The sequence below is a fragment of the Phyllostomus discolor genome, chromosome 5, assembly GCF_004126475.2.
Source record: "Phyllostomus discolor isolate MPI-MPIP mPhyDis1 chromosome 5, mPhyDis1.pri.v3, whole genome shotgun sequence".
In the NCBI taxonomy this organism is placed as follows: domain Eukaryota; kingdom Metazoa; phylum Chordata; class Mammalia; order Chiroptera; family Phyllostomidae; genus Phyllostomus; species Phyllostomus discolor.
The window spans coordinates 48,324,398-48,341,807 of record NC_040907.2 but is presented as its reverse complement, the minus strand read 5'-3'; the positions used below and the strand labels follow the sequence as shown (position 1 = coordinate 48,341,807).

Here is a 17,410-nt window from a genome sequence, read left to right as displayed (position 1 = left end):
CCTAGCATTTCTAACTTAATAGGTCTGGGGTGGAGTCAATAATTTTCCTTTCAATAAGTTTCCTAATGATGCTAATATGCTGGCTTAGAGACCACACTTTGGGAACTCTGTCCTGAAGAAAGGAGTTCCCCTGAGAAAGGAGAACCTCAGTGGACGAGAGTGAAGCCACAGGGTTCTGCCAGGCTTTCCCCACAGAGAGATTCACCCTCTGTGGCCAAATCTTAGAGTATCAGGATTTGTTTTCTCACAGTAAAGAGTCAAACCAAGCTCAAAATTATGGCTGGAATTTTGATACCTGAGAAGGTGAAAATGCAAAAGGGATTCTGCAGCAAGTGGAAGGAAGAAACTTGAGCGAGGACAAGGGATGTATGTATGTATGGGGAAGTGGAATGTAAGGTAAAAGACAACTTTAGTGTAGACTTTGGAGAGGTCCATTGAAAGCAACCATAATATCTTATTTTTATGTGGCTTTTCACAGTTTTCAAAGCACTTGAGCCAGCCTCACCATTTTTTCAGAAATTTATGTGGCACAGACGGCTCATTCTGCAGTATGCTCAGAGCTTTGAGGAGTAAAGAACATGACAGTTCTCACTGTAAATTGTTTTTTGTCAACTTGGGAGACAATGACTTATTTCCAGACACTTCAATAGCACTGAAGCCCTGAGCTGAGGTTACACATTTTTTGCTGGCAAATTCCCAAACTCAATTCCAAAATTCAGTTGAGAAAATAAATATCTCACTCTTAACCATTTGTATGTTACTCTTGGGTCATCTTTTCCATCTTTCTTTTTTTTTACTTTCTGTTCCCTTCTCAAGAATAGCGTACATTAGTATAGGGGCATTTCCATTTGCACATAGAAAGCAAAAAGATACAGTATTTTCACATTGTGTCACCCATTCTGAATGGGGCAAAGTGTCTGAAAGGACTTATTCTCATAATCTCTCACTCCAACTATTATAGAGCAAAAGTAAAGGTAAGAAACAGGGATAAAAATTGACGGAATTAACCAGAAGTCACAGTAGGAAATAACATGCTCAATTTCAGGGCTCTAAGCACTGGCAGGAGACCAGAGGAGAGACCTCATTCACAACAGGGCCCTCTGTCAAAAACAGTGAATTGGGCATTTGGGATTTATGGCCAGTGGGACTGAGTGTAATTCCACTAATAAAAAGGGAAGATAAATATAACCCTGCTACCCAAGCCTAAAGTAGATTTCCAAACAATTTTTAAAAATACATTTTTACTTAAGATAGAGAATAACTCAGAGTTTGCTGATCATTACAGTTTATAATAGCTCTGCAATGCTATGCTGGATGCTGTTGATGTCCACCCAGATCCCCTCCTCTGGCTGCTGTACCCTGACTCATTTGCTGTGATTGTTGAAGATAACAATACATAGAATTGTCCTGAACCAAATGTGAGCACCTTGCTTGGGAGGCTACACCTGTCCTCAACCCCCGGCCCCCACCAGGATTAACTCAGCCAATGACCTGCTGGCATGGAAAACAAAGCGTCAGCCTTCTTGCCTCAAGTTCTGTCTTATCATCTGTGCTCTAGAGCAGCAGTCCCCGACCTTTTTTGGAACCAGGGACTGGTTTCATGAAAGACAATTTTTCCATGGACAGGGATTGGGGGCACTAGAGGCAGAGTTCAGGCAGGAATGCCAGGGAAGCTTCACTCGCTGGCCCAACACTCACCCCTTGCTGTGTGGCCCAGTTCCTAACAGGTCACAGACCGGTACCAGTCCACAGCCTGGGAGCTGGGGACCCCTGCTCTAGAGTTTCTTGTGGAACAAGACTGAAGCTAGTCTCTACTGAGACCACATTCTTGCTTAGCATTTTCCCCTACCTGTTTTGTTTTCTTCACTTCCCTTCTTCTCCTGAGAGCACATATATCCTTAAACAAGGATCTCTAACAAGGTCTTGTTCTGAGGAACCCAATCTAAGACAGTTGATATCAAAGCTTTCTGGGAAGCAGATGCTAAAGACAGGAATTCTGGAGTTAACTAATTTTCTGGCTGGGTGACAATAAGAACCCCATCCCTGGTGACAGGCCAAGTATGGATAGTCTTTGGAAGGCTAGAGCATATTTCAGGCTTCCACCTAAGGTGGAAGGTCAATGGAGATACAGGTCAACGGAGATGAAATAGCCAGAACAACATACTGGGTATGTAGAAGTATGAAGAAAAAAATAACTATAAGAACTGTGGAACTGGTTAGCTGTTGCTGGGCATCATTGACTAAAGAAAGAAAATGACATGCTCAGGCTGTGAATTAACAACTGAAAGCAAAGTGTGAGAGTAGGAGGGACTCCTTGGCAGCATTCAAAGAGAACTTCCGCTCCTGTGGCTGGATGGTGGTCACAGCAAAACAGGGACAGGACTTAACTGTTAGCAGAACTTCAGCCTAGGCAAATCTCTTACACAGTTAAGAACCTTAAATCCTGAAGTTATCGTGAATCTTATGGGGCTGAAGAAACAACCAAGTCCTCCTTATTAGAAGATAGGGCTAGACACATACACAGCAAAGTTCTACAAAGGCCTCAAATGAGGCAACTGTCTTAGAAGACTTTTCTTGCCCTTCTCAGGATTTGTCCCATCTCCTCTCTAGGATCAAATCTCAGCATAACCTTACGCAGAAGTGCTGGACCAGCTAAAGCAAAAGAGAAGTGTGTGCTTAAAAAGCTTTAGAACCTGGATAACACATTACCTCAGAAATGAGGAGTTTGTAACGGGGCTAGATGAAGAGGGGACAGGACATAAAGCTGAGTTAGGGAGAGTTTGGCAATATAGTGGTACTTTCCAGTGGTACAGGATTTCACCCCTGGCAAGGTCCCTCATGGCTGTTGGAATGGTCCTTAAAATGTTAAAAAAAAAAAGCAAAGGCCCTTATTAACTAAAAGAGAGGTGCCAGAATTGCTGCAGCAAAGTATAGAGGAATAGTTTACAAAGCTCAGAGAAGCAAGAATAAGGTCCACTTCATAAGACAGAAAATACTTGTGACTGATCCTGTTCCTCTGGAAGGCCTGGAAGATACTCTCTTTATAAAGACAATCGGTCAGAGAGACACCAACATTACTAAATAGGTTAGGAATAATGATGGAACATATTGTTCCAGTACTGTGTTTGCTAAAAGCAAGAGGAACAATGGGATCTGAGAATAGCAGCGGCCAGGTGGCAGCACATTAGAAATGGAGTGGACACGACTGCCATTAGAAGTGGGGAGGACAGAATTATTATGATCTTTAGTAAGTTCCAAATGAGTTAGCAAGGCCTGACCCACAAAAGATTATGGAAGTGGCTCCTAGGACATTGTATTCTGAGGGGCAAGATAGATGGCAGCCTGAAAGGACACACACACACACACACACACACACACACACACACAATGGAGATCAGAACTGAGGAGCCCAAGTGAGGATTCAGCCACCCCCGAAGAATAGCTATGTCCCTGGGCCCAGTCCTTCAACCCAGAACACATCAACTAAAGCAAGACCCTGAAACACCACAGTGAGCTCTGTGGATTTCTCAGATCTTTCAGGACTACTGAGTACAGATTGATGCTGGAAGCCAAATCCCATCATGACCTTCTCATTAGGAGTGGAGATATGCAGAAGTCAGCTAAGAAACTGAGTCTTAACCATGTTTGTAGTCATTTCTCTGGTTTCCATATGTACAACTGGAATGAATATACTGAGCAATTGGTGGAATCTTAACTTTATTTCTTAAATTGTCAAATTAGAGCTCTTGTAGGGGAGACAAGAAGAGCCTGAAAGTGCTCCCACTGCCCTCCATGAAGATAATAATTTTTAAAAATACTTTTATGGCTGGAATGGGAGTAAAGGAGAGAAAACTGTACTTGAACAATGATTAAAATAAAAAAAATTTAAAAAATACTTTTATCACATGTGTATTCATTTCCTAGGGCTGTTGTAAAAAGGTACCACAAACTGTGTGGCTTTAAACAATGGAAATTTATTCTCTCACAGTTCAGAAAGCTACAAGTCTGAAACCAACATCTTAACAGGGCCATACTTCGTCCAGAACCTCTAAGAAAGGATCCTTCCTTGCCTCCTCCAGCCCTAGTAACTCCCAGGAAATCTGTGGCTTCTGGCAGGACGATTCCAATACTGCACTTTGTTGTACCTTTAGCTCTTCCCTCTATGTTGCATCTATGTCTAAATTTCCCTCTCCTTATAAGGGACCACCTTACTCCAGTGTGAGTACAACTTAATTAATTACATCTGCAATGACCCTATTTCCAAATAAGGTCACATTCACAAGCATTAGAGACTAGGGCTTCAATATATATATTTGGGGGGATACAACTCAACACATAATAGCATCTTAAAGAGATGGCAAAAATCAGTGCCACTCTCAAAAACTTGAAAGGTAAAGGAGTGGTGGTCCCCAAATAGGATCGTCTTTAATGTAGTAGCCTGGCCCCTGCAAAAACTAGGGATCACAGAAGATTACAACGAACTGCACAAGTTAATCCAGCAGTCATTCAATTGCCACTACTGCACCAGATGTGATATATTTACCACAGCATGTTAATACAGTCTTGGCTACCTGGTATGTTATTATTGAACTCACAAATGTTTCCTTTCTCATTCTTATCAGAAAGAAGAATGAGCAGTTCCTATTCACAAAGACAGATAAAAGCCCACATTCATAGTCTTGCCCCAGGGGTGAGTTAACTCTCCTGCTGTCTATCATATATTGTCAGAAGAGCCTTCGGTCACCTGGTTGTTCTGTAGATCCAGGATATCACACGGTCCACTGTATTGATGATGTCATGTTAATCACACCTGATGAGCGTTAAGTGGCAGAAATTCTGGATGCCTTAGAAAGTCACATGTACTCCAAAGGGAGAGAAAACCCGGAAAGATTTAGGAGCCTGGCACATGGGTAAAGTTTCTAGGGGTCCAAGGTTCTGGGCATACTGGGATATTTGCTCTGAAGTAAAGGATAAATTACCTTGCGTCTCTAGCACTAAAAAAGGAATCATCATGCTTTATATGTCTCTTTGGGTTTTAGAGATAACATGTAACACACTGGAAAATACTGTTATGACCCATTTTTCAGATTATGTAGAAAGCTGTGGAGTGGAGCCAAGGGCTAGGGAAGTTTCTGCACAAGGTCCAGCATGGTGGCTTGATCCACATCATCAATGATACTGGAGTCCTTTTGATGGCAAAATACATTATGTGCAGTGCACACTGCTCAGGTGCTAGAGAAATGTTATGACATCTGCAGCAGAAAAGTATAAACTGTTGATAAACAACTCCTGGCATGCCTTTGGACCCTAATGAAAACTGGGCTTCAAACCATGGGACCTTAAATGAGGTCAAGTGACCCTATAAGCAAAACTAGATGAGTACAGTGATATGCAAGAAATAGTCCATGTAAGCACATTTCTTCCCAAGTCCATATTCTGTGACATCACTCTGGCAGCTTGTATTCAGCCATGATGCAAACAGTAACACCACAGAACTTGGCAAATGCTACAAACCCAAGGTGGCATTTTTCAGAGGCGATTACCAGCATACCATGGATGTTAACATATCCAAGGAGTCGTAAAGTTAGGTGACCCCAGCAACAATCCACCATAGCACAGATGTAATACGTCTGGGGTCAAATACAAGTGGGTCCAGGGAGCTGCACAAATATTTGTCCCAAACCCTCGTGTTATCTGTCACTGTTATAGCAATGCTTCTCTGTCATTTCCCACCTATGAACTCATGATGGGTTCCCTATGACCTACCAATGAGGAAGAAAAAGAGAGCTGCAACCTACTGAATGAGAGAAAATATTTGCAAATCACACATCTGATAAGGGGTTAATATTCAAAATATATAAAGAACTTATACAATCCAATAGCAAAAAAATCAAACAATCCAATTTTAAAATAGGCAGAGGATATGAATAGACATTTTTCCAAAGAGCATATCCAGATAGCCAACAGGTACATGAAAAGGTGCTCAACATTACTAACCATCAGAGAAATGAAAATCAAAACCACAGTGAGGTATCACCTCGCACCTGGTTGAATGGCTATTACCAAAAAGATAAGAAATAGCAAGTGTTGGCGAGGATGTGAAACAAAGGGAACCCTTGTGCATGGTGGTATTAAGTTTCCTCAAATATTTTTTTATTTAAAACTAGAACAACCATATGATCCAGCAATTCCACTTCTGGGGATTTATCCAAAGAGGGGGAAACACTAACTCAAAAAGATGTATGTACCCCATGGTCACTGCAAATTCTTTACAACAGCCAAGGTATAAACACAACCTAAGTGTCCACCATGGGATGAACAGAAAAAGAAAATGTGTGGGGGACAAGGGGGCAGCAGACAAATTGATGAAGAGAGTCAAAAGGTAAAAACTTCCAGTTAAAAAAAATAGGTTAAGGGATATAATGTACAGCATGATGACTCTAGTTAATAACACAGTAGCACATATTTGAAAGTTGCTTAAAGAGTTAAATCTAAATGCTCACATTACACAAAGGAAAATTCTGTATGTGTGGTGATGGATGTTAACTAGACTTATTGTGCTGATCAGTTTACAGTGTACACAAATATTGAATCATTACATTGAACACTCGAAACAAATACAATGTGTCAATTATACCTCAGTTTTAAAAAATGGAGTCTTTCTCTATTATGAAACCCTATCCACCAGTGATTATATTTTGGTGAAAGCTATCTTTGTTTGTTTTTTGCTTCACCTTAAGGAATAATGCCTGCCTCACAATGTTGTTATGGAGTTTAGTTTAGATAAAATAGAGGATAGAAAAGACATTATATACTATAAAGTACTATAGTAACAATGCTATCTATATTGTAAAGTATGACAACTATTATTAGAATCATATAGGCTAGATCCTCTCTTAAGCACTTTCTATATAAAACATGTACTTCTAATATTCTAGTGTAATTTTGACCTGATTGATCTCAGCATTTATAAGCAATGAGGTGTGGAAGGGATGCTGCATGATTTTAAATATCCGTTGTCCATTGTTTCACATACCTGAGATGGGGGGCCAGGGGCAAGAGGTGAGGTAGGACAGAGCTTTGTGAATTGCTGATTGTAGGTTGCAGTGCTTATGCACAAGTCAGGAATGCAGTGTCTGTAGTCAGAAGATTTCGGTGGGTGGTGAAAAAGCCTGGTAAATGCTGAGCAGGTGTGTGTGTTATCAGTTTCCCATCCTGACACCAGCTTTTGTTGAATTGACAGCATTTGTGTACAGCATCTGTGGGTATTTTGATCTTTAAAACAGAGCTTTAGGATCTGTAGTTGGGAGGCAGCCCAAAAGTATAAAATATTTGTACTGAAAACCTCATCAGATTTTAAACTTGTGACAGACTGTGAGAGCAGTAAAGTACATCCCCTCCTGTGTGTCTGAACCACCACCTCAGCGGACTGACTGCTTCCCCGCTTTGGGCTAATGAGAACAGCTGAAATTGCTTCCAGCCTTGCAGAAAGCATCAGGAAAATTGGCACCACTGTCCCCAGCAAAGGTGAGAGCTGGGACAGTGAACACTAAGGACATCACACCTACGCTAATAGACGCCCAAATAGAATCATCATGTACACAACTGACACATTTAAAGAAGCAAAGTGCAGCCTTCAGGCAGATGGAAGTGGGAGACAAGCAAACTGATATTTATAATCTTCTCTAAGGAAATAACAAAGGGGAAGCAAGAACTGCTTCTTATGAAAAAGTGCACTATTAGGAAAACTCTGAAACAAGACTCACTGCCTCCTTTATCTCTGTGCCTCTTCTTAAACTGAAGATGCAGCTGACAATAGTTCTATTGTGTCATTAGGATGTGAGCATTCTCAAAGCAGTGCCTTTAACACGGGGAAGTTTGATCCCACAACAGCTTGGTTGGCTTGGCATAGAAAAAATGCCCTAGACAAAAACTCATGCTTGGGGATCTGGACAAGATATGCCTTTGGCTGAAAGGAGAGCCAAGGGTCTGCTCCCCCTGGTTCTCAACAGCTGACCTAACCTCCTGCTTCACTGAGAAAATCTAGGCCAGCATTCTCAAAGTGTAGTCCCCTGGTCAATTTCATAAGTATCACCTAAAACCTTGTAAGAACTACATATTTTCATGCCCTATCCCAGACTCTCAGCTCCAGGGTTGAGGCCCAAAGATCTGTTTTTCAGTAAGTCATGGAGGTGATTCCATGCACTAGACTATTTTACTGCTACCAATTTCTACCTGTGGAGATGAGGTTCTCCTATTTCTCTTTTTGTCAATTCCAATTTGTTCATTTTGACTTGGATTTACATATCTCAAAAGGAGATATTTCTAATCTTGTCTAAAGTTCAGCTTTTCCCATGTGCTCCCACTACTGTGCTCTATATCAACTACTGACCATCTTATTGTCAGTCTCCTGCCACCTAGCAGTTCCTCCTGTTCAGTGTGGGGACATGATTCCCTACACTGGAACACCTCTTAATCTTGTCCACCCCAATGGACTTCCATTCTCACTCTTTCCTTTCACAAATATCTGAAAAAGCACTATTTTATCGCTATCCTGTCTTCCTAGGCTCTAATTTATGCTTTCTAAGGGTTTTATTTTGTCTTCTCGTATTACTTGTAATATAACATTCCATACACAAAAGAACACATGTGCTTACCCAACAGAACTAGAGTATTTATCACCTATGCATTGCTGTGCATTCCCCAATCCTCTGCCTCCCAGTTCATTTTTAAATCCGGTGCATTCCCACTCCATAACTCTACTAAGACTTTCATCAGCATCACCAGCATCCACTAAACTGAATTATCCAAAGGCCTTTTCTCAGTCCTCATCTTACTTATACTCTGTGCAATGTCTATTGGTCATCACCAAACCTTCCATATGGCCAGTTTCTCCTTTTGTAATACCCTAATTCTCTATTCTAGGTCTGCTACTTCTCAGACTCTTTATTTTCTACCTTCTCCCTGTCTCCTTCCCCCTCACTTGGTGTCATTGTCTCATTATTCCTTAGGGCCATATCCTTACTTCAAGATAAAAATTGTATTAATTAATCTCTGCATACTTGGTCTGGGCAATTATATTCATTTCTTTGCTTTGTTGCCACTTGTATATCTATGATTTCTAAAGTATGATACAGAAACATGTTTTTAACTGCTTCATTGTTCACTTAATACTTTAACCTCACCCTTTCAAAACTAAACCCACCATCTTTTACGTCATACCTTATCCCCAACTCCCACCCCATTTGGGGGGCATTACTATTTATCCAGTAGATCATGCTAGAAACACCTGTGTATTCCCAGTTTCTTCTCCTTGATCTTAATTCATGTCAACTGAGCACCAATTCCCATTCATTCAGCCTTAATGGTGCTCATATGTTCCTCCTCCTTTTCATTTCCATGCCTATTTCCCTGCTCAAATCCCTCAGCATTTACCATCTCCCTCTGAAAGTCTCCCCTCTTGATTTCCAACCTTCATACTTTTCTCTTTTCAAACAATCTCTGCATTGTCTCTTATTACCTCATTACCTTACTGAAATACAGATATATAGAGAAAACTTCAATGGCTTCCATATAGTAATCTGGATAAAGCTAAAACTTCAATACCCTTCATGTTCTAAACCCTGCCCACTTTTTAAAATTTAGATTTCCTATCATTTTTTGTTTTTTTTTTATTTTAATTGTTGTTCAAGTACAGTTTTCTGCCTTTTACCCCCATCCCAGCCCTACCGTTTTTTAAGCCATATCTTCACCCATACCTTCTCCCGTAACCTTCATACCCTATGAAAACTTGCATTCTTTCAATATTTCACTTTGTCTCAAGTAGTTATGGTGCTGTTCACGCTTTTTCCTTTGCCTGAAATGTCATCCCCATTTCTGTTGAGCAGAGAGACACTTCAGCTTCAAGGTCAAAGACAAGTAATAGCTTTTACTGTTGCTTCTCCTTCCAAGGAAGAATTAAATGCTCCTCACCTGTATTCTTATTCTAAAACTACACATATTGAATGATATTAATTTGCTTGCATCTACTTTTCCCACTAAAGTTTTAGAGTGTTGATGACTCATTCCCTTTTTTTGTCAACACTCTCCCTTGAGCCTTTGGAAACCACTTATCTTTTAATGTATCTCCCTAGTGATGTATATTTTTTTCTGAAATACTATATAATTGGAAACATATAGTATGTTGCATTTTCATATTGAATTCTTTCACTTAGCAACATGAATTTAAAATTTATGTTTTTTATAGCTTGTTTACTTATTTCTTTTTATCACTCAATAACATTCCATTGTATGGATATACCATAATTCATTGATTCACATATTAAAGGAATCTTGGTTGATTTCAGTTTTAGTGATTTTTTGAATAAACCTATATAAACATTTTTGTGCAGGTTGTTGTATGAATAGAAGTTTTAATACAAGTTGAGTAAATAAATACCTAGGAACATGATGGCCAGATCATACTGTAACACTATATTTAGCCTTGTAAGAAACTGCCAAACTTCCAAAGTGGCTGCGCCATTTTTCATTCCCACCAGCAATGAATAAGAGTTCTTGGTGATCTACATTCTTGTCAGCAATTGGTACTATCAGTTTTTTTTCTATTTTAACCATTTTAATAAGTGTGTAGTGGTATCTCATTATTATTTTAATGGGAAATTCTGTAATGGCAATTAATTTTGAACATCTTTTCAAATCTCATTGGCTATCTGCATAGTTTCTTTGGTTATTCATCTCTTCAAATCATAGGCCCATTTTCTAATTGGATTATTTGTTTTCTTATTAAATTTTTAAGTTTCTTGGATATTTTGGATACAAGTTCATTATCAAATACATGTTTTGCAAATATTTTCTCTTAGTCTGTGCCTTGTGTTCTCATTATCTTCATTGTCTTTCACAGAGCAGCAGAGCAGACATTTTCAATTTACATAAGTGCCACTTACAACTTTTTTCTTTCAGTGACCATGCTTTAATGTTACATTAAAAAAAAATGGTGGCCTAATCCAAAGTCACCTAGTTTTTCTCCTGTATTTCATCTTCTAAGAGTTGTATAGTTTTACATTTTACATTCTGGTCTCTGATTTATTTTGAGTTAATTTTTATGAAAGGTGTAACACCATGTCTAGGTTTCTTTGGGGGTGGTTTGTTCTGTTTTGTTTTGTTTTGTTTTGTTTTGCATATGGATGGCTAATTGTTCCAGCACAATTTGTTGAAAAGACTGTCCTTTCTTGACTGAATTTCTTTTGCTCCTTTGTCAAAGAGCATTGACTATATTTCAATGGGCTCTCTATTCTGTTCCATTGATCTATGCATCTATTCTTTGCCAATATAATGCGACATTGATTACTATAGCAATATAGCAATGGGCTTTCTATTCTATTCCATTAATCTATGCACCTATTTTTTGCCAATATAAGCTATAGTGGTTACTATAACTTAATAATGTCTTGAAGTCACATAGTGTGAGTCTAGCAACTTTCTTCTTCTTCTTTGGTATTATGTTGGCTATTCCAGATCTTTTGCCTTTCATATAAAGTTTAGGATCAGTTTGTTCACATGCACAAAATAGTTTACTGGAAATTTTATTGACATTGCATTACATCTATAAATGAAGGTAGGGAAAATGCAGCCTAGTTTCTAGTTTTTTTAATCTTTTAACATATAATTGTAATATACCTATTTATTTAGACCTTCTTTGATTTCTTATCAGAATTTTATAATTTTCTGAATGTATGTATTGTACATGTTTTTAGATATATCTAAATACTTCTTTTTGTTTTTGTGCTACTGTAAATGGTACTTGTATTATTACTATTTCAAATTGCAGTTGTTCATTTCTAGTGTGTAGGGAAGCAATTTTATATATTAATGTTGTAATCTGCAACCTTGCTAAACTCATTTATTAGTTCCAGAGGCATTTTTTTTTTACAATTCCTTGGGATTTTCTGCATAGACAATCATGTCACCTGCATAGAGTATTTTATGTCTTCCTTTCTAGACTGTATACCTCTTATTTCCTTTTCTTATCTTACTGCACTTGTGAAGATTTCCAGTATAAAATTGAATCAGTTTAGTCAGACCAGACATCCTTACTTTGGTCCCAATCTTATACAGAATGTATCTAGTTTCTGATTATTAAGATGCTAGCTATAAGTTTTTTTATAGAGGTCTTCAAGTTGAGGAAGTTCACCTTTATTTCTAGCCAGATGAGAGTTTTTATATAATGGGTATCAGATACTGCCAAAATCTTTTCCTGCATCAATTGATAGGATTATATAACTGTTCTTCAGTCTGTTGGTATAATAGAATGCAGTGACTGACTTTCAAGTGTTGAACCATCTTAGCGCATCTGGAATAAATCCCACTGTGTCAGGGTATATAATCCTTTAGTATATTTTTTAATACATTGCTGATTCTTTGGAGGATTTTTGTATCTATGTTCATCAGAGATATTGGTCTGGAGTTTTCCTTTCTTGTAATGCCTTTGTCTGACATGTGTGTTATGGTAATGATGGTCTCTTTGCTGTCTACTTTAATATTCTGGAATACATTTTGGAGAATTGGTATCATTTCATATTACTTCATATTTACTTCTGCTCCATTGTCTCTTTACTTCTGTTATTCTAAATATGCATGTTTCACCTTTTGTAATTGTCACATGATTCTTGTACATTTCTTCATCTCTTTGTTTTAGGTTTTGGGGTTTCTTTTCCCTTTACATTTCAGTTTGGGAAGTTCCTATTCACCTAATTTTAATCTCAGCGATTCTTTCTTCAGCCTTACCCAGTCTACTAATGAGCTCATCAAAGGTATTCTCCATTTCTGTTACAGAGTTTTGATTTCTAGAATTCCCTTTTAATTTTGACTTAGAGTATCCATCTCTCTGTTTACACTACTCCTCTCTTCTTCATTGTTGTTTACTTCTTCCATTAGAGCCCTTATTACATACATTAGTTATTTTAGATCCCTTTTCTGATAATTCCAATATGTCTGCCATATCTGGGTCTAATTCTGCTGCTTGGTTTATTCCTCCAGACTATGTTTTTTCTTGCCTTTTAGCATGCCTTATCATTTTCTTGTTAAAAGCACAACACAGCACTCACTTTGGCAGCACATATACTAAAAATTAGAGTGATACAGAGAATACTAGCATGGCCCCTGTGCAAGGATGACATGCAAATTCATGATGTGTTCCATATTTTTTAAGCCCAATATAATATATCAAATAAGAGAAACTAAGACAAACTAGCCATTTGTGTGAAGCTTCATCTTAATCTGAGTAGGCTTTGGCTTTGTTAAATGTTTGTTATAGCTGCGGATGTTGGAGGTTTCAACTGCCCAAGTGATTAGATATCATATAACTTACTAAGTGATCATCCTGATTAATTTCATACCCATCTGACACCATATATAGTTATTTGAATATTATTGACTATACTCCCTATGCTGTACTTTACATCCTCATGATTATTCTGTTACTACCAACTTGTACTTCTTAATCCGTGCAAATTTTTCATCCATCCCTTTAATCCTCCTCCATTCTGACAAATGTCAAAATGTTCTCTGTACCTATGAACCTGTTTCTGTTCTATTTGGTTGACTGTTTTGTTTTTTAGATTCAATCATTGATAGATATGTATTTATTGACATTTTATTGTTCATATTTTTCATCATCACCTTCTTCTTAAAGAAGATACTTTAACATTTCATATAATGCTGGTTTGGTGGTGATGAACTCCTTTAGCTTTGTCTTGTCTGGGAAGTTCTTTAACTGCCCTTCAATTCTAAAGGATAGCTTTGCTGGGCAGAGTAAACTTGGTTGTAGGTCCTTGCTTTTCATTACTTTGAATATGTCTGACCAATCCCTTCTGACCTGCAAAGATTCTGTTGAAAATCAGCTGACAGTTTTCTGGGAGCTCCCTTGTAGGTAACTAATAGCTTTTCTCTTGCTGCTTTAAGATCCTCTCTTTGTCTTAACCCTTTTGCATTTTAATTATGATATGTCTTGGTGTGGGCCTCTTTGGGTTCATCTTGTCTGGGACTCTGTACTTCCTGGTCTTATATGTCTATCTCCTTTACCAGGTTAGAGAAGTTTTCTGTCATTATTTTTTCAAATAGGTTTCCAATGTCTTACTTTCTCTCTTCTTCTTGCAGTACCCACATGATACAATTATTGGTATGCTTAAAGTTGTCCTAGAGGCTCCTTATACTGTCCTCATATTTTTGTATTCTTTTTTCTCTTCTTCCTGTTCTAACTGGGGTTTTTCTGGCTTTGTTATATTCCAAATTGCTGCTTTGATTCTCAACTTCATCTACTATACTGTTGATTCCCTGTAAATTATTCTTCATTTCAGTTAGTGTATTCTTCATTTCTGAATACTTCTTTTTTATGGTTTCCATGTCCTTTTTTATTCTGTTGAAGTTCTCTCTAGGTTCATCTAATCTCTGACTAAGTTCACTGAGCATCCTTAGAACCAGTATTTTAAATTCTGCACCTAGTAGATTGTTTGTCTCCATTTTGCTTAGTTCTTTTTCTGGAGTTTTGTTCTGTTCATTCATTTGTGACATGTTTCTTTGTGTCCTCATTTTGGCAGCCTCTCTGTGTTTGTTTCTCTGTATTAGGTAGACCTGCTGTATCTAAGGAGACAGAGTGTCTTAGTAGAGTGGCCTAATATAGGAGGTGTTCTGTAGGGTCCAGCGGAACAGCCTCCCCCTTCTCCCACTCCATGTGAGCACCCCCCAACCAAATGCTGTATACACACTCCTGCTATAGTTGAGCCTTGATTGCTATTAGCACAACAATGGGAGAGCATTACCCCCAGCCTGATATTTGCAAATACTGCCTGTGGACACCTTAGAGGATCAGCTATACAGGGCTCACCTCATAGAACAGGACTTACTTCGGCAGGGCTCTGGTGCCAATTGAGTCTTCCCCTTCAGTGTGTCACTTTTGGAGGTGGTTGGGTGGTGCTTTGATATAGTCTTAAGCTCTCCACCTAGTTTACTAGCTCTGGAGCCTCTCAGGAGATGCGAACCACTTGTTTTCTGCCCATGGCCACCTGGCATGAGCTACAAGACTATCTGCAAATAGCTGCTACTTATGCGGGGCTTGCAGGTACCCAGGAGAGGCCAATCTCAAACCAAGACCAGCTGCCACTACTGCCAGGCCTGGGGCCATTTAGCAAGAGGTATGGGGCACACCAAAGCTAGATGCTCTTGTTTGAGAGATTTTGGGAAAGTCTAAAGGCTGAACCAAGATAGGCCATCTGTTTGGAAGAGCCACTGGAAACAACTTGGGTGGGTCCACAAGTTGAGGGGTGGGTCTCAGAGAATCACTAGGGCTAGGCAAACAGTGTGAGCCGGGTTGATGGAGACTCAGATATGGTGCCTACCTGCAGGCTCTGTGTGGGGGAGGGCTCAGAAAAGTAACACGGGCCTCATCCAGCACTTCTGTCTGTGAGAAAACTGTCTTCCCAGCTCTTGCTCTAATGCCACACAGTTCAATTTGTCTCACAAGTTCCTAGAGCCTTTCAAGCAGCTGCCCCAGTGGTGTAACTCAGAAGGGGTGTGTCCAAGTAAGTCTGTGCAGAAGCTCTGTCTCCCTCAGCCACAATCCCCACTGGTTTTTTACAGCCAGAAGTTCTGGGAACTTCTCTTCCTGTCACTGGAACCCTGAACTGGGAGCCTAATGTAGGGCAGGGACTGCTCACTCCTCAGAGGGTACCTACACAGCCAAGATATCCCACCCAATTTTTATAGCCACATGTCAGTGTGGGACCAGACTGTTCTGTGTTTCCAGGTCACCTGGCAGTGTTAATGTGGCTTCTTCTTTATGTTCTTAATTGTAGAACTTCCATTCAGCTCAATTTCAGGCGATTCTGAATACTGGTTGCTCTGTAGTTTAGTTGTAATTTTGATGTGGTTGTGGGAGGATGAAAGCACCACATTTACCTACAATGCCATTTTGGCTGGAACTGATAAAATATTTATTTACAAATTAAAACAGATTGACACACACTGAATATTTATTTTGTTTTGAAAAAGATCATAAGCAGTAATTTTGCTTTCCCTTGACATTAAGGAAAATGTATCTCACTTCTTCCTCAATAGTCTCCTTCTAATCTAAAGAGGTAGAAAACACCTCCACTGTTTGAAAGGCCCCATCTTCTACCCAAAGGGAAACAAGTTATCAAAATGTCAATAGCCTTAGTCATGCCACAGATAGCTAGTATTTTAATAACAGGAAATCATATCTCGAATAATTAGAAAATAAAACTTAGAACTGACATTTAATGTTGAGGCTACTCACCCCTCCTGGCTTACAGCTGTAATAGCAATGCTTGGGAGTGCCGTCAAGGGGAGTGTGGTTGGCCTGGAAATGCCATCAGCATCAGGCGTCCTGGCCCTCTCACTCTGTCTCTGGGACAGCGGTGGTAACTGCAGGTTTCCTGAGCAACACCGTCTCCCTCTCCAGAGGTCAATCCCAAGTGTGTTACTAGAACTGTAGGATTTACTCAAGCTACATTCAAAATAATCTTTAACATTCTGGAGGAACAACAGGGAAAGAAGAAAAGAGAAAAAAAAAGAGAGAATTCAAATGTTAAAAATGAGGCACAGTGGAGTAAAATAAGAAACTAAATGAGCAAGTTGTCACTCACATAGTCCTGAATCATTATCTCAGGAGCAGAATCTAACAATGGTGTCAACAGCTTAATAGAAATAAAAAAAATGGGGGAGGAAAATTCACAACCTTTAGAACAAACATATCAGTTGCATATTCATGGTGATCTTTAAGGCTGTAGATAATGTTTCCCATTTATGGTATGTTGATTGAAGGGCTTATCTCCTTTCTCTTTTTAACACTTCTCTTTCTTTTTTCTTTTTTCTCTTTTTTATTTGCTAAAATGAAAGCTTATAATTAAAAATATTTAGGAAATTATTGATATTCTACAACATGGGAACAATCTTCACTGGCTGAAGTATAAAGTTTCTAGTTTAGTGTTTTAAAGTAAAAAATACTTTCTATCATAGAACAGCAAGATGGAATAATTATGAAATTATGGGTAATTGCTATTCTTGTTCCAATAAAAGTTTTTCTCAAAATTGAGATTTCTTTCTCTATTACTCACATTATATAAGAGATTAGAAAAAGAAGAGTATAATTAATTCAGTCCTGGGCCAAAGTCCAATGCTCAATACTTCTTCTGATGCTGACATAAATGAAATTCTTGTGAGAAGATAGAAAGCATTGTACTGTAATCAGTGATAAGAGTTATTTACTCTTCCTATACATCTCTTGCTGACTGTGGTTCCTGGTACTGCTGGGAGTGGGGGTCCCAGATAAGCTACTGCCTGTTGTCCTATTCACACCAGCTCAAAGGCAGAAAATGTTACAGCACTGCAGATGGCC

At 38.9% G+C, this 17,410-nt stretch overlaps 1 protein-coding gene and 1 non-coding gene across 3 annotated transcripts in view; one reads left to right on the top strand and one right to left on the bottom strand.

Moving 5' to 3' along the window:
• The window catches only part of PDE4B (phosphodiesterase 4B), a 530,477-nt gene that overhangs the window by 408,410 nt on the left and 104,657 nt on the right, over window positions 1-17,410 (bottom strand). For both annotated transcript variants that reach the window (XM_036026231.1, XM_028512530.2), the window contains exon 3: window positions 16,310-16,545. In XM_036026231.1, the coding sequence (XP_035882124.1) occupies window positions 16,310-16,545 (236 nt within the window). The remainder of the gene's footprint in view (window positions 1-16,309; window positions 16,546-17,410) is intronic.
• LOC114498230 lies at window positions 13,096-13,203 on the top strand. The gene has a single exon (XR_003684676.1). It is a non-coding gene; the product is annotated as a U6 spliceosomal RNA (small nuclear RNA).